The sequence below is a fragment of the Salvelinus sp. IW2-2015 genome, linkage group LG15 (genome assembly GCF_002910315.2).
Source record: "Salvelinus sp. IW2-2015 linkage group LG15, ASM291031v2, whole genome shotgun sequence".
Lineage (NCBI taxonomy): Eukaryota > Metazoa > Chordata > Actinopteri > Salmoniformes > Salmonidae > Salvelinus > Salvelinus sp. IW2-2015.
Window position 1 is genome coordinate 57,971,042 of NC_036855.1, and position 18,050 is coordinate 57,989,091.

At 42.4% G+C, this 18,050-nt stretch overlaps 2 protein-coding genes across 4 annotated transcripts in view; one reads left to right on the top strand and one right to left on the bottom strand.

The window, feature by feature from the left end:
- The first annotated feature begins 47 nt into the window (after positions 1-47).
- On the top strand, positions 48-5,067 carry LOC111974147 (eukaryotic translation initiation factor 3 subunit J-A). Its single transcript, XM_024001764.2, has 8 exons — positions 48-161; positions 308-399; positions 1,776-1,827; positions 2,078-2,169; positions 2,254-2,359; positions 2,893-3,069; positions 3,319-3,392; positions 3,647-5,067. Exons 1-8 carry the CDS (start codon positions 140-142, stop codon positions 3,776-3,778), a joined length of 747 nt encoding a protein of 248 aa, XP_023857532.1. The 5' UTR covers positions 48-139; the 3' UTR covers positions 3,779-5,067.
- Positions 5,068-5,299: 232 nt separating this feature from the next.
- LOC111975064 (cartilage intermediate layer protein 1-like) overlaps positions 5,300-18,050 on the bottom strand; it is a 48,772-nt gene continuing 36,021 nt past the window's right edge. For 2 of the 3 annotated variants that reach the window (XM_070447299.1, XM_024147522.2), the window contains 8 exon segments: positions 5,300-9,609; positions 9,804-9,961; positions 10,073-10,181; positions 10,275-10,589; positions 10,761-10,958; positions 11,127-11,396; positions 11,662-11,727; positions 13,026-13,197. In XM_070447299.1, the coding sequence (XP_070303400.1) occupies positions 7,259-9,609; positions 9,804-9,961; positions 10,073-10,181; positions 10,275-10,589; positions 10,761-10,958; positions 11,127-11,396; positions 11,662-11,727; positions 13,026-13,086 (3,528 nt within the window). In that variant the 5' untranslated portion in view covers positions 13,087-13,197 and the 3' untranslated portion in view covers positions 5,300-7,258. 3 annotated transcript variants of the gene reach the window in all.

Here is an 18,050-nt window from a genome sequence, read left to right on the forward strand (position 1 = left end):
AGGGGCTTTCCTTTCTTGAAAAAAAAGAAGAGTGCAGCAACTCCTAGCATTACAGAGCGGTAAAGCCTCGTCTACTAGCGCCATCTGCTTTACCGCTTTCAGTTCAGAGTTCTATCATACCCGCACACACATAGCCAAGATGGCGGATGACGACGATTGGGGTGAGAACAAAGTTAGAAATGATATCGTGCGACAGCTATATTTTGGGTTTTGTGAAAGATGGATAACACTGTGATTGATATTAGCTAGTATATCGTTTTGAACGTTCAAGATAACGGTTAGTTACCATTATAATATGTATTTATAGACGCTGACAACTTCGAGCCGGACGTCGCGCCGATCAAAACGGCGGTAGTGTTGGACAAATGGGAAGGCGAAGACGAAGATGAAGATGTGAAGGTAACCATACAACTAACTAGCTAGCTAGTTACATGATGAAGGCCATCTTACACCTGACTTTCAAGTCATAATTAACCCATTAGTTGTGTCTAATACAACACGCCCTGCTAGTTAGTCTGTGGACATTAGCTGGCTAGCTAGCCGCCAACTAGCATAGCATTATCCACGTTCTACTAGCTAGTTAGCTAACGGTAACAGATATATATTAGCTAGCTCGATACTGTACAAGCTGTGAGGCCGCACATGTGAACTGTCAGCGTGTGTCTCCTGGTTCAAGCTGAGACTCATTATCTGGCACTTTTGTTTTTGAATTGGTCTACGTTAGCTATGTTTTTTCTTTTGACTAGTTAGTAACTACGGTCTGTGTATTTGTTGCATTCTGAGTTGGGGAGATTCAATGGTGTAACGTTACTGACATGTAAGTTAACTAGCTAACGTTAGCTACTGAACTAGCTTTTTAGGTTAGGAGTTAATTTAGCTAACGTTAGTTAGGTCTGAACTAATGTGTTGACTGGCCAGTTTTAAGATAAACATTAATCATAATCTGACTGCGATTAGTCATTCAAGTCCGTTTAAGGCTTTGTTTGTGTTATACATTTAACAAACACTTGAATGTAAGCTAGCTGGCTAACGTTAGTTGCCAACGTCATTATTTTGCCCTGATGACATCAGATGATTGAATTGAGCCTTACTACTAGATGCTTCCAACTCTGACATATGCTGAAAGTAAAGTGTATTTTCGAGAATCCTCTTCAACAGACTTTTCCCGTTGATTCATTTTCACCATTTTGTCTAGAAAGTCAACCGAATGTTTAGCGTTACTGTGGGATCATACAGCTGTGGAAAAGGCTAGCAAAGCAGTTTCAATTGTTGACCATAGTTTCTGTGGAATATAGGTAGTGTTAAATTCGTATGGTGTTTTCATGTTCCCAAAGCAAAACTTGATCACTACACTAGGCCTACAGTTTATTTATTTAAATGTAACATTTATTTAACTAGCCAAGTCAGTTAAAAACAAATTCTTATTTACAATGACGACCTACACCGAGAGAAACGTTCTGTGTGTTTTGGATAAGGCTTGAGCTAGGTACTTGTTTTATCCATTGAGGCCCTAATAAGGGAATATGACACATTTGCCAAATATTGGTTGAAAGGCTTTACATAACCACTTTTTGTGATAATGGGGTGGCTGTGACTGGTTCTGACATGTCTTCTGATGTTTGATAATGCAGTTGGTCTCATAACCTCAATCTAGTGGATTTCCTAGAAAATTAAGTCAAGACCTACTCTAGACAAGTCCCAGAACCAACCACTTAACTACCCAGTATTATGTAGTCACATCATTTCACTCATTCCTGTCAATTCTCCCACTGTAGGATAACTGGGATGATGAAGAGGAAGAGAAGAAAGCAGAGGCAAAGAAAGCTGGTGAAGAAATATATAATTTCCAACCAATGGTTTGAGAAAGTAGTGGCTGCAGCCTGTTGTAATATAATATATGCTGATTTGCACATACCTGTATATATTTTTGTGAATATATCATAAAAATGTTCCTGCGTCATACTGGCTGCCATGTCTTTTATTATCAAGTACCTGCTTAAATGATGTATAATTTCAACTTGATTTGATGGTTGTTTTTGTTCCAGAGATTTGCTATAACATAATTTTTTTGTTTCAGAGGCCAAAGTGTCTGAGAAGAAAAAACTGGCCGAAAAAATTAAGGAGAAAGAAAACCGGCTAAGGAAAAAGCAACAAGAGCTGAAAAAGAACGTGAGTTTTTGGAAATGTTGGATTAACTTTACAGATCTGAATATTTTCTCTCTTATGAATCCTATACTTTTTTCTTGTTGATAGTTGGAGGAGGAGGAAGAGCTTACACCCGAACAACAGCTAGCAGAAAAGTTGAAAGTGCAGAAGATGCAGGAGGAAGCTGACTTGGAGCTGGCAAAAGAGGCTTTTGGTAAGATCCTGGAATATCCTGTCCGGTTTAACCCAGATATCAAGGATGTCATTTTTCCAGATTTTTAAAAATGTTTCTCTGATACATGAAACATATCATCTACTGCATCTTGCCATCTTTATGTAATACATGTATCACTAGTCATTTTAAACTATGCCACTTTATGTTTACATACCCTACATTACTCATCTCATATGTATATACTGTACTCTATACCATCTACTGCATCTTGCCTATGCCGTTCTGTACCATCACTCATTCATATATCTTTATGTACATATTCTTTATCCCTTTACACTTGTGTGTATAAGGTAGTAGTTGTGGAATTGTTAGGTTAGATTACTTGTTGGTTATTACTGCATTGTCGGAACTAGAAGCACAAGCATTTCGCTAAACTCGCATTAACATCTGCTAACCATGTGTATGTGACAAATAAAATTTGATTTAATTTGATTTTACATTTTAATGTGTACCCACTAGCCAGCCATACTGTTATTGTGTGTTCTCATTAGTTTTTGTCCTTGTCATTTCAGGAATTTCAGGGGGTAGTACCATAAACAATGTTTCTGGAATTGAAGCCATGTGCCCATCTTCTAAAGAGGACTTCACAGAGTTTGAAAAGCTGCTGAAAGTGAAAATATTACAGTATGAAACATCAGTGCATTATTCAAGCTTCTTGGAGTCACTGTTTCGGGAGCTCTGTATTTCATGTGAGTTCAACATCCTACATGAATTATGGTACATTATTTATTATTCAGTGTGTTTTAGGTTTGTGCACTTATTACTTTAAAACAAATGCCAAACCACATGTTATAAATACCTCATGTTGAGATATGTGTATATATATAAGCCATTCAACAACGGTTTGACTTGTCATATTTGGAGTTCACTAACGTTCAGGCTCAACCGTTGTTATAACGTATTAACGTGTCTAAACTAAATGTTCTGTTTCTACACAGTGGAAGTTGAAGACTTAAAGAAAATCAGCTCTTCCCTGACAGTGCTACTTAATGAAAAACAGAAGCAAGAAAAGGTAAGTTGTTTCTTATTCATGATCAACAAAAATGATGTCATCCTTCTAGAGTTTTCTTCATGAATTGTAGATCTCTTTACGGTCAGTGGAGGGAGCCCTCTACCAGTACCTCCATATTGCTTTTCATTGGTCTCTGCTCAAGGAACTAATTACACCCTGGTTGCGCCATTTACATGAATATTCACTCAATTCACTTTGAAGAACACCAAGTGTTTGTTTGTAGCAATGATTTAAGTTTTGTTTTGGTTCCACAGGCAATCAAAGGCAAAAAGAAGAAGAAAGGAGTTGTACTTGGTGGCGGTATGAAAGCCAAGGGGAAAGATGACCTTGCAGACTATGGAGAATTTGATGGTGGCTACACCCAAGACTATGATGACTTCATGTGATGACGGCTATATCCCCACTGCCCTTTCACCCTTTAACCCTCAGAAATGCAGCTGTACCTCTCATGCTATCCAGTGTCATCCTGGAAAAACCTGAACAATGTGTCGCCCTTTCATTTTGCTTCAATGATCCGAGGGACTATACAGGGAGCATCCAGTACCAACACTTCTGTTAATACATAATGAAATTGCCTTTTCTCTCATTCAGCCTCCAAACTTCATAAAGTTACAAAACACAGTGAAAAATACTTTACAAGCTGTATGTGATTTGTAGAGCACGTTTTTGATTTAGAGAAATTATATGCTCATGTCAAATTCCAGTTGCTACTGCAGTGACATCTAAACAAATTAGTTTCTATGCAAATAATTTCACCCAGAATGTCTATAAATATTATAGGTATTTCACTTTACCTGTCGATGGGTTTTTTACAGGAAAGTATATAGTATCTATAACGGTTGCCAAATACACATGTTATCTTTATCCGTCGAAAGTTTCATTGTTTGTGCTTTGAAACTGACACTACATGTTTAGTAGTTGATTTTACAGGGGGCTTATGCATCCACTGTAAAATGGATAGACAAGTGTAATGCATTTTAGAGTTGGGCGCTATCCAGATTTTCATACCATCATACTGGTCCTGAATGCACAAAACACATTTAAGCAGGAGGGATTTATCCAGGAGGGACTTAATTGTCTCTGCTGTAACCAAGAAGCTTGATCTTGCAAGCGAACCACTGATCTAGTGAGTTAGTAAACCCAATGCATAGCTGGAGATAATTTATTTGGCATGTCTAAGATAGTTCTAAGCAGTTGTATTGAAAATCAAACTGGTTCAAATTATATGGTATACAGCCCAAGCCTAATTAATTTTACGATAAGATGTGACCAAACCTCGTGGCCATCCTCTGGATACATCTGTGGAATATCCTTGAACAGTTGAAGCAAGAGTGATTTTAGGTATTTTTTTTGTGCATGACAAACGAAATTTGCTCATCAATTGCTACTAATGCAGATAAAATTGTGATCTAGCAAGTTTCTAACACAACTGGTCTCCTTAACATTGCTTCTGCAGGCTTGTATCAAGTGAGACAAGGAGGGGGATTATGGGCTGACCTTATTGTCTTCATAATGGTAGAAAGGGACATGTTTATTCCTATTTTCTAACATTTGATAGTTTTCAAATTGTTAAGGAAATTGAATGTGGCGTACAATATAACGTAAAAGATGACCAGGTCTTCAGTGTTTTATATGCATCTAATTTAATAAAATCACTGGTCGAAAGGATAAATTATCCAATTTCTCTGAGTTCACTGACAGTTGTGTTATGGCTTGAGTTGATTAGAAGTAGTTTGTCCACAGTGTGCGCTTTACAATGCCAGCCACAGTTGTAGTTGTAAGTTTACATACACCTTAGCCAAATACATTTAAACTCAGTTTTTTAAATTCCTGACCTTTAATCCTAGTAAAAATTCCCTGTTTTAGGTCAACACTTTATTTTAAGAATGTTAAATGTCAGAATAATAGTAGATCGAATTATTTATTTCAGCTTTTATTTCTTTCATCATATTCCCAGTGGGTCAGAAGTTTACATACACTCAATTAGTATTTGGTGGTAGCATTGCCTTTAAATTGTTTAACTTGTATCAAACATTTCGGGTAGCCTTCCACAAGCTTCCCACAATAAGTTGGATGAATTTTGGCCCATTCCTCCTGACAGAGCTGGTGTAACTGATTCAGGTTTGTAGGCCTCCTTGCTCGCACATGCTTTTTCAGTTCTGCCCACAAATTTTCTATAGGTTTTGAGTCAGGGCTTTGTGATGGCCACTCCAGTACCTTGACTTTGTTGTCCTTAAGCCATTTTGCCACAACTTTGGAAGTATGCTTGGGTCATTGTCCATTTGGAAGACCCATTTGCGACCGAGCTTTAACTTCCTGACTGATGTCTTGAGATGTTGCTTCAATATATCCACATAATTGTCTTTCCTCATGAAACCATCTATTTTGTGAAGTGCACCAGTCCCTCCTGTAGCAAAGCACCCCCACAACATGATGCTGCCACCCCCGTGCTTCACGGTTAGGATGGTGTTCTTCGGCTTGCAAGCTTCCCCCTTTTTCTACAAACATAACGATGGTCATTATGGCCAAACAGTTCAATGTTTGTTTCATCAGCAGAGGACATTTCCCAAAAAGTACAGTCTTTGTCCCATGTGCAGTTGCAAACCGTAGCCTGGCTTTTTTATGGTGGTTTTGGAGCAGTGGCTTCTCCCTTGCTGAGCGGCCTTTCAGGTTATGTCAATTAGGACTCGTTTTACTGGATATAGATACTTTTGTACCCGTTTCCTCCAGCATCTTCACAAGGTCCTTTGCGGTTTTTCTGGGATTGATTTGCACTTTTCGCACCAAAGTACGTTAATCTCTAGGAGACAGAACTCATCTCCTTCCTGAGCGGTATGACGGCTGCGTGGTCCCATGGTGTTTATACTGCGTACTATTGTTTATACAGATGAAAGTGGACCCTTCAGGTGTTTGGAAATTGCTCCAAGGATGAACCAGACTTTTTTTCTGAGGTCTTGGCTGTTTTCTTTTGATTTTCCCATGATGTCAAGCAAAGAGCCACTGAGTTTGAAGGTAGGCCTTGAAATACATCCACAGGTACACCTCCAATTGACTCAAATAATGTAAATTAGCCTATCAGAAGCTTCTAAAGCCATGACATCATTTTCTGGAATTTTCCAAGCTGTTTAAAAGCACAGTCAACTTAGTGTATGTAAACTTCTGACCCACTGGAATTGTGATACAGTGAGTTAGAAGTGGAATAATCTGTCTGTAAACAATTGTTGGAAAATTTACTTGTGTCATGCACAAAGTAAATATCCTAAACGACTTGCCAAAACTATAGTTTGTTAACAAGAAATTTGTGGAGTGGTTGAAAAATGAGTTTTAATTACTCCAACCTAAGTGTATGTAAACTTCCGACTTCAACTGTATGTTGTGAATGTGAGCCAACAAAGATTTGTCTAAGTTTAAGTGAATCAGCAATCCAACATGTTCTTGTTTTATTTGGGGTGTGGTGTCTTAATTACTGGTTACAATCTTGAATGGCATGTAATAAATATCCCATTATTTACAATTTCAAGTAGTAAATATTCATCACAGTACAGGTGAAGAAAATACAATATTTGCTGTAACATTAAAATCTCCACCAAATGTTCCCTGGGAGATACCTGTGTTATAGATAACCATAAATTCATAACTGAACAAATATTTTGTTATGGGCCTTACTCACAATCAAAAAACATATTTCAATAACAAATCAAATGTTATTACAAACAGTACATAATGAAGAAAAAAAACTTGGGTATATTTACTGAAGGGCTAAAATATAAATTTGAATCCCATCACCAAAACCCACTTTCTTTAGTAATTTACCAACATGTCTGATGTGATTGTGATGTGGAGACCCTGATCTGTAGTGCTGTGCTTTAGCCTGAGGTGCGTGTGGCAGTGGGATTCCGAGTACTGCGTCTACGGCTGTTGCGGAGTGCGTTGGCTCCTGCTCTCTGCTTCCTGCCTCGGCCATCCCTCACTGCGCTCGCCAGAGACTGCCCGGGGGAGTTCTGCAGAGCCTGGAACACGCTTTGACGGGTCACCTCACGGTCGCCACAGGTAAAGGTAAGTGCCACTCTCTCGTTGCTCTTCATGACACGGGAAGTACCGTCAGAGGTGCCATCAAAGCAGCGTCCCAGTGCTATCTCTTTAGCTGTGCGGGGGTCCTGGTCTGTCACTGTGTAGATGCCATAGTTGTGGCCCAGAGGGTCCAGTGGTGCCAGCATTGTGAACTCATTGGTGTCGTTGTTGACGGCTAGWGGCAGGTGATTAARCAGGTACTCRTGAAGCATGGAGTTYACYTTGTCCCTCTTACAGCTGCCCTGAGGGATCACCTTCACCAGAGTGCGGTCCACTCGGTCCTGGTCATAGAGCATGCCGCTGCACTTGAACTCCAGGCACACAGCAGAGACGGTGGACTGGTCCATGTCGCGGATGCTGCGGGTGTCGCGGAGGCCATACAATTGGCCAACGGTCTTGGGGTGAGTGCCGCCCTGGTTTCGGGAGCGCATGTTGATCTCATGGGGACCATTGATCTTGACCTTGACATAGCAGGCTCGGTACTCCATGGGCTTGGGCCACCAGCTCAGGTAGTCTTCTGTCCAGCTCATAGGATCGTCTTCATTGAAAGGCACTGTGTTGTAGTCGTAGCGATCTCCCTCCACTCTGGTAAAGCGGAAGTGGCCTGCAGTAAATGGGGCTTCCTCACATTCTTTCAGTTGGTCAAATGAGTACACAGGTCCATTGAGCTCTTCAGCTGTGTTTGGGCTGGGCTTGGCCACATTGATGCTGAAGGCTGTCTTCTTTAACCTGGAGTCATTGTGGTCTGACCGTCTGTAGTTCAGCTTGCCCAGGTACGGCTGAGGAACTCCAATGATGTTGGGGTTAAACTTGGGAGCAGATGGGACTGCCTCGAGTTCTTCTCCTCCCATGTTGGCCATAACGTGGGCAGAATATGCGTCAGSTTTCTGGTCGTCGCAGAAGGCAGGCAGACAGGCACCATTGGGGCCAGTGATGACGCTGTCAAAGCGTCCCCAGGCACGAGGGTTGGAGGAGTAACCTGCAGTGGGCTCCATGTTGATCAGGGTCACCACCACTCCCTCTACCTGCTCGCTGGCCATGAAGCGATCGCTGCGGAAGCCTCGCACCTTGATGTAACACCTCCTGTTRTCTGGGACGTCCAGGTTAAACAGCCTCCTCTCTCTGATCTCCATGTTCCCAATGAGGAAGGTCCTCTCTTCCCTTTTACCACGTTGCTTCTTCTCCATCTGGAAGKTCCCCTCCTCCTCCCACAWGCCTGTYTCGGGGTTCAAGGACCACAGCTTCATGGTGTCCAGGTGCTCAGGCATTTTCACCTGTGTTGAATCCATTTTCACCTTCACCTCTCCGGCGTTCAGTGGTTCTCCGGCCTCCTCGTCCCTGAAGTCYACTGAGAACATACCGTAMGTTCTCAGGGGCAAGGTGTCACCCTCATCTCCTARGAAGTTGAGGTCACTCTGTGCGGCTGCTGCTGTGGACACGTCTCTAGCGTCCAGAAAAGTGATGCTAGCCTTCACATTACCCACAAATACTTCTCCACTCTGCTTGTAGAAAGAGTTGGGTGGGATCTGGATCTCAGCAATAGGATCCTGGCCCTCCACCTCTCCCAGCTGAAGAGTGTTGAGCTCTGTTGAGCTGATGGTCACTGGTTCCTTCTTCCTCAAAAGCTTGATCTCATGGTAGACGGCGCCCCCTTTGGTGTTGAATGGAAGAACCTTGGTGGTGTTGACGAACTTATCCATGTTGTCCACAAAGGTCATCACCAGCCTCTCAGTGTCAAGGGGGACCTGGATGGAGAAGGTGCCTTTGTAGCCTGTGCGGCTGACTCTGGCTCCATTGATYTAGACYTGACCAAATCTCATGGGCTCCCCAGTGTCTGCAGCCACAGCCCGCCCACGCACAATGACTTTGGTCTCCACACACTTCTGGCAGCCACATTCGGTCYCCACCATGGTGGGGAGCTCATAGCCCTGGCATTTCAGTTGTTTCTTCTCCATCTTTGCCACCCCACAGCAGTATGCCACTGAGTCTTTGCACCTGATTCCATTGTCCAGCTGTCCTGCACAAGTCCCTGAGTGGCACTTTCCTACGTTATAATAGAGTGAGTCGGTGCTGTTTTGATAGCAGTCATGAGGTAAGCGAATAAGGTAGGAGTCGGGTTTTGAGTTACATGAAGGTTGATCTTTACCTGTGAGGAGAAAGGGGTAGAAAAAAGACCAACCCATATTAAAAGATTTACAATCTGATTATACAATGGAATTATTTTGAGAAAATCAATGCCCTTTCATTCTCCATCTAATCATTGACTGATGTCATGCTAATGGCTGTTCACATAGTAAATATGAATGTGTGAATATCAACCGTGGTGCTTTGTGATCAGACCTAAGACTGTGACTATGGCAGGTTTGGACTTGATGGCCCCAGCCTGGTTGCTGGCTCTGCAGTAGTACTCCCCAGTCTGCTCCATGCTCAGGTTTCTTAAGACCAGCGTGCTGTCATAGTTCAGCTGCTTCCTGTCCAGCAGGCTGCCGTTGTGAAACCTACCGAGTCACAGATGACTGTTGAACACTATACCCAGCCAATACTGTTTGATTTTGATATGGTAAATATATAACATTTTCCAAGCTGTCATTACAGATCCATTGGCTTACCACTGGTAATCGTCTGGCTCTGGTAATCCACCTACTTTGCAGCAGAGAGCAGCTGTCTGGCCCTCTCTTCTGGCCTTGTTTTCAGGGTTCTTCACCACATGGAGCTTCTCTGAGGGATCACATTACAGTGTCTGAGACCAATGTAAAACAGAGAAATGTAACAATGTTAGCTTTCATTTATTTGTTTTTGTGGCCATTTTACCTGCTCTATTCAGCATGATACTGAGGACAGAGGTGCGTTCGGTGCTGTGGTGCACGATGACAGTGTGAGGGGCGTGGTTCCGCAGCTGGACGGTCAGTGTGGCGTTGCCGTCGGGACAGATCCCTGGGATGCGGAAGTGTCCATTGTGGTCGGTGACGGTGAGGAGTTTGGAGCTGGGGCCGAAGCGGAGGATGGTGGCCCCTGGGGCAGGGAGACCTCCAGCACTGCGGACAGAGCCCAGTACAATGTGGTCCTGACACATACAGGTGTCACACTCCGCATTCACCCTACCCATCTCACAGTGGAGTGTGCAACCTGGAACAACAGCAGCAATACAGTTTAACATGTCAGACAGTGCCTTTGTACATTGGTTTAGTTATGACCATTTCTAGAATAAAATGCAAATGGTATGCAAATAGTACTGTGACATTACAGAGGTTTCTATCATATTTAATAGCTGTAATGGAGATGTTGAGAGCGACTCACCAGTCCCAGGGCATTCAGGTCCTTTGCAGGCTCTTCCCTCCACTGTAGGTCCGCTGCACTGCTTATCCCACTGCTTAGGCTGGGACTGGCATTTCCTGGAGCGCACCTGCATTGCCACCAGACCACACTTGGCAGAGCAATGACTCCAGTCTGACCAAGGACCCCAGGCATCCAGTATGCCTTCTGACCCAGTGTTGCCTGATTGAAAATAGGTTTTCACTCCATTACAAAAGACAGATATAATTGCAGTAGCTAGAAATATTGCTTGGAAGATAAATGATGGCTTTCACTATTATAGAACAGTTTTATTTGACATAATACAGTAGCTACTTCTCAACTGTATTAAAGTAAGGCTCCCAGCCACACCTTTGGGGCACAGGAAGCGCACAGCGTAATTGGAGCAGTTGCGGCCAGGGGCCTGCTCAGCGTTGGCACACCAGAAGCCCAGGGTAGGGTCTGCGTGAGTCTTCTCCCCCGTGTTGCGAGCAGGGATCCAGTCAGTGGTGCGAGCCTCCAGAGCCTGGGGGGCATCACACACCCGCGCACGGTAGTAGAAACGGATAGCATCCAACTGCTCATAGTCTCCTCGACCTCCAGGGTGGTCCACGTTGAACCAAGTGGTCCACTCATAGTTATCTGGACACAGAATGTCGCACAATGAGTACTACTTCAGAATGTTACAGTGTTTCCTCTTTGGCTATAAAACAATGGCATTACATTTGTTAGCTCTTTTCTCTGCTGCTGTCAACACTGATGCCATTGGGCTGTAATTCTGAAAGTTATAGTTCTTCATACCATATTGTTTCATAGACATTAACCAGACTTAAAGCCACAATCCGGACTTAAAGCCACKYTCGTGACAATTGTGTAAAGAGATGTATTTTGGGATGTTAAATGTTACCTTCAGAGTGGTAGACTGCAGGGTTGTTTTGTCTCGCATCTCTTAAACTGTCTCTCCTCCATGTTCCTGTAAAACATCACACACACCTCATGATGACTCAGGATTGACCTGTTGTGACATCACTGACCAATGCCTTAATGCTGACCAGACTGGCCAAACCTCGGACCAGACAGACCAAACCTCTGGCTATTTCTTCCTAGAGGAGTCTGACCACCCGTAAAGCAATGGGAAAGAATCTGTATCTTTCATATCGTTCAACTATACTCTGAGTCATGGAACAGTATATTACGAGTTTGACTCTAACTTCATGTTGTGCCACACTAATCTCTTTCTGGTGATTTGCCCTGTGTACTTTGGAAATAAAATGAATTGCGCCAACACATAAAGCTGCCAATAGCATTTCAAAGTGGTCGAGGAAATATGTTGTGGACCAACAGTGAAAAGGCTACAAGAGTTTATTTATTTTCCATTTCTGTCCCATCGTTACTCTCAGCTGCAAACAATCAACTGCRTTGTACTGTAATGTCACTGAAACCAAGAGATTGATACTCATTATTCATTCTGCTTGCTGTGTAATTTACAGAATGACATTTGTAGTGTACAGTGTTACATAATGCATATTTGGACTTTTCCCAGACCATTGCATTTACAGTACCCACCAAACACTATAATCGTTCTGAGTTCACATTGGAGCTCAGTATAAGCATGCTACTGGCACGTACTTGTGTGGCCAATTGCAGACAGGTGTCTCCTTAGCCTGGTGCTTATACATATCCCGGCCTACTTAAGGTTGTAGAGCAGAATCAGTAATGGGAACATGCAACAATATACCTCTGTTTACTAATGGTTTGGGAGAATATGGAGCACAGGCTTCTGCAGAGTCAGAAGATCACCAGSCTGCTGTCTATGTCCAAAGGAGACCTCTGTTCTGACTTCTCAAATTCACATTAGATAATACACTCAACTTTATAATGAAATTATCAATGATAATCGAATTTCCACATACAGGATATCATCCTGGTTTACGTTTTGACACATGTTGAAAAAAATGTAAAAGTTTTCCAGTTGAAATAATAGTTACAATTCCCAAGCTGAGCCTTGCGAATGAATTATGGCGTTACAACTGCCAAACCGAGCTGGTGTTGTGTGTGTTGTGGTGTGTGTGTGTGTGTGGTGTGTGTGTGTGTGTGTGTGTGTGTGTGTGTGTGTGTGTGTGTGTGTGTGTGTGTGTGTGTGTGTTGTGTGTGTGTGTGTGTGTGTGTGTGTACATGTTAGGGGTGTGTGTGTGTGGTACATGTTAGGGTGTGTGTGTGTGTTGGGGACAGTAAGGAGAATGTAAATAGTAACTGCTAATGAAGACCAACCTTGTGCCGTAGTGGTGACTCCCAGAGCTAGGAGGAGAGCCCATGTTGATAGGCAGCACATCCTGGCACTCTGCTGTTGCCTCTGACCTGTGACCTCTGACCTTGTGGTAATGACCTTCACACGCCAGGCACGACAACACGAAGAATAGTCCACCAACACCTCCAGCAACTCCTGTAGAGGGAAAATGTAAATACTTAGCCAGATTCATTGCTGACAGATTATCACAAACAAAAACAGTAGTGTAACTTTGTGTTCCACAGTATAAAATGAAATGCTTTTATTTTTTATTGCATATGATTCCCTGGATGGAATATTAGAGGAGGCTGGAGGGAGGAGCTATAAGAGGACGGGCTCATTATAGTGGCTGGAATGGAATAAATGGAAAGGTATCAAACATGGAAATTACGTTCCACTCTGTTCCATTAATGGCATTCCAGCCATTACAATGAGACAGTCCTCCTATAACTCCTCCCACCAGTCTCCACTGATCTACACCTCGGTGACAGTTATTAAATGCATTTTTTTCACTAAGGAGATCAACAGTAATTTAAAAAACATACAGTATATTGGTGGTTAAATGTATTTATTTATTTTATTTCACCTTTACTTAACCAGGTAGGCCTGTTGAGAACAAGTTCTCATTTACAACTATGACCTGGCCAAGATAAAGCAAAGCAGTGCGACAAAAACAACACAGAGTTACACATGGGATAAACAAACGTTCAGTCAGTAACAGAATAGATTTTTGCAATTCGTTCCAGTCATTGGCAGCAGAGAACTGGAAGGAAAGGTGGCCAAAGGAGGTGTTGGCTTTGGGGATGACCAGTGAAAAATTCCTGCTGGAGCGCGTGCTACGGGTGGGTGTTGCTATGGTGACCGGTGAGCTGAGATAAGGCTGGGCTTTACCTAGCAAAGACTTATAGATGACCTGGAGCCAGTGGGTTTGGCGATGAATATGTAGCGAGGGCCAGCAGAATGACAGATTTATCAAATAAAACAATAATCACTATTTTTATCCTTCTCACGCTTTGAGGTCTCTAGGAGGGACACTAGAGGCGGGTGCAGAAACATACAGAATGAAAGAACATTATGGATGTGCAGAAGCCCTCTCAAATGACACATCTGTGCTAGCCATCACTTGGTTTCAAGGGAACACTAAAACGTTTCTGCATCCATTGACCAAGCACAGGGCTACACAAGCCAAAACGAAAACACACACACACGCACACTGGCACGCACACGTGCACACACAAATGATATCCCATGAAAAGCCACGCACACACTCTTACTTATTTCCATGAATAGGCTACCTCCTTGCACAATCACACACAAACACTCATAGCTACACACATGCAAGCTGAAACCTATTGTCCGTCAATACGTCAAACTGTCTTTCAAGTTCACACAGACTAACGAGAATGTCTTTCAGTATTTTATGAAATGTCTGAACTCACAAATGTGCATCTATTGAACAGTTTTATATCATCAATAAACCAAGACTCAAAGAACAGAAGCTGAACTTGCATTCAGCACTCCCAAATCGTCTATAAAAAATATGTCTGTTGAAAGAACAACGTTAACAGTATAGTTCAAAGATGGGTCAACAGGGAATGAGAGGGAAAGAGAAGGCGACTATGGATCTCAGTCTTACCCTGTGAGTATCTCTGTATAGTAGTGTTCAGTAGTCTCTCTCCTCCCTGTATGCAGGGTGCTGTGTCTGTGCTGACTGTCTTGCTGCTCTCTCTTATACAGCTCAGTGCCGAGCCCAGGGGTCGGCTCCGTGCCATTCACAGGAAGCCAGCTGAGAGCGTGAAGACTGGAGACCACAAGTACGACTGAGCCCACTCTCTGCTGCTGCTTCTGGGAAGGTAGGGGGCTTACTGTAACCTTCTGCTGTACCTCTGTGTCTATAGATGAGGATACCCAGGTCTAGACATAAGGGAGAATTGACCTCAGTCAGATGGGTCATCATTTTAAGTGGACATGGAACCTAGTTAAAGCTGGAATCCGTTGCCCTTTACACTTCTACCAGTCTACGGGTTGAAAATGGCAGGTTTGGGCACTGATAAACGGCTAAAATGGAATGCAGTATCTTTACAGTAACATGCTATACATGAGAGAGCTCTGAGCTCTGGGTCGGAGCTCTGGGTCTGCGCTTCACACACTTTGGAGAGGTGTGACCACTTGGACACCAGTTAGTCGTCCCACTCAACCCCTTGTCATTTTGTTGTCTTATGTTGCACCTACCCCACATTTTTCAGGAATGGTTTTACTATGTTACTGAATGTATCCAGAGTATTTTCAGATGTCGTTATCAGCAAATGCGGCGAAAAGTACAGTAAATGTAAAATGCACAAAATCAACAGTGTATTGTTTGAATTCAGTCTTGTCATGTGTACTTTCGTGTCCTCGCCTTTGGTCTAATAATTTTACCAATAATCTCGGAACTGTTCCCGTTCTTTTTTGTATTTTATTTTTACCCCCCCAAAAATATATATTCTAACCAAATACAAACATGCTGTTCCCTTTCAATTTCTACCATGGTTATGCATATGCTTTTCATATTTATTCTGTAAGGAACATTTCAATTTACCCCTATCCATATAGGCCAATTCCCACAAGTGATAAGGGTTAGTGGTGAAACAGCCACGTCCGTTTGGGATATTACAACAACAAAGAAGTTACTGCAAACAACCAACACAGTTTTACATCATTTTACACGCGAAAGATGCTGCGCAACGCTCCTCAGCTCATCAACAAAAACAATAACAACTGTGGTGGGGCGGCCAGTGGAGCTGTTTCACCCTACTGCAGATTCCATCTTTAACCACCTGATGTACATGAGATGGATAATCTGGTATTTCCTGCCCTTATATTGGAGTAGGTCCATGTCAGTATTCAACTATACAAAAAGAGAGTAGTAACTATAGTGAGAAAGAGAGAGTTAAAGACCTTCCAACACAGACAAGAACACAACGCACCCATTCCTAAACGATTATATTAGTGGTCCCCAGTTGAAATGCCAGCAATAGCATCTAATGTGAATTGGTAATTACAATGGCTTCATCCCATGTGGGATTGTCTTTTGTTGTGCAACATCAACACACAGTAACATTTCTGAAGCTGCTCCCATCAACAGTTTAGATTAGAGGCCATGAAGACAGTTCTTATGAACGACCCCACATTAGGACAGTAAACACACAGACTCATGCCCTTTATTATTAGTGTTCATTTATCCAGACTTTGATCTGTTGATAAACAGTGTCTTTGGGATTTTCAGTAATGGCGTGCCAACAGCAATACACTGACTTATGATGGCACTGAAATATAGAAAGTACAGCTACATGTGTAGCCCAACTTGAGGTCATAGCGATCCCACATCTAGCTAGTTTGGAGAGAAGATGTGACTGTTTAGATTCTGAACAGAGGTTAAGGTTAACTAAGAATTCTCTGGTTATAATGATGAATATAAACGTAGGTACTTACCGATTTTTGTAGTCTGTTGCTACTATATACGAGTAGGACAACATTCAACTTGACATTATTCAACAAATGGAGTGGAAACATTCATACATTGATTCACCATTTGCGAGAAGGTGGGTCAGAACAGAATAGCCCCTCATCGGTTTAATCATGTGAATCCCATTCTACTAACAACCCTCTCACCACCAGACTACCCTGCACTGTCGACACCAGAAACCCGTCACTTAGAACCTGAGCACAGTGTGGCATTAGTGTGAAATTGTATAACAGCTGAATCCAATTTAACGAGTTTGTGCCTTTACGTAATGAAAATGTAAGATACTCACGATGTCTTTAAACAAGATAAATTAACCTTCAAATCCACTATAAAAAAAAATATATTCATAGACACAATCTCATTAATTTCAGATAATGTAATTATGGGAACATTAGCTCAAAGCCCAATAAAAGGCTATATTTATACAAGTCGTCATGCTGTCACTCACTCTTCATCATCCACTAAATCACGGTGAAACCAAACATTCACCCTTAATAGAGATTAATGTTGACCATCATCAGGGATCCTGTATGAGACTTTAAACCCTATCTTCTCAATCACATTATAGCAGGTTTTTTAAGCGCCTCGGAGACACAGGCCTGCACAATATTGGAAATGGAATGGCAGTAGTGTTCACATTAGTCATTTACATTCATTAACAACTTTATAGATAGGGTTCTTATGAAATGAAAGTCTATTTCATTATGTTTGCATCATGCAATCATTGCGTTCACTCGTCAATTATTGGTCATCAGTAAAAGGACATGAGGTTTTCTCATGGGTTTTCTGGGATTGATGAAGTCATTCATTTCATCCCCTTGGTTGAAAAGGCTGGTTGGTAGACTGGCAATTTTAGGAACTGTGGAAACCTACTAAAAATACCTGGTCAGCGTGACTCTACTAAACGGTCCTGGACAGTTCTCAGTCTGATGGTTTTCCACACGACCCTCATTAACTTACCTCATCATGTAAATTACAAGGCGTGGTGTGCACAGCAGGAGGAGTGGATGGATGCCACTCACCCGCTGGCATAACGACAGAACTGGAGTTCTGATCAAATGGACACCAGTTCTGTCGTCTTACACCCAGGGGAAGTGACAGAGAGATACCACAGCTCTTTTGCTGCATGTTGTTCTTTATATAACCTCACTGATAAATACTGATATTAATGACAGCTTTGTGTTTGATGTTCACCGCTGGTTTTAGATGTTGACATTGATAGATTATAGATTATGTGAAATAAACAGATGCAGACCAAAGCTTGTTGAAGTCGAAAAGGAGGTTCCTACGGAGTGGCCCCGAGAGCCATGTCCAAATGGAAAAGCCTGCACCGTCCTTAAGCAAAATCTTACCTCATGTTTACCAGCCACCAATTATTGCATTTCCTGTGCAGTGATTTGCTTTGGTGTGAGGTCATTAGAATAGTGAAATCAGTAAGTAGTTTGGAGCGTGGCTCTGAGCCAGACACATGGTCCCAGGGATCTGAAGCTCTTTCCAGACAGTG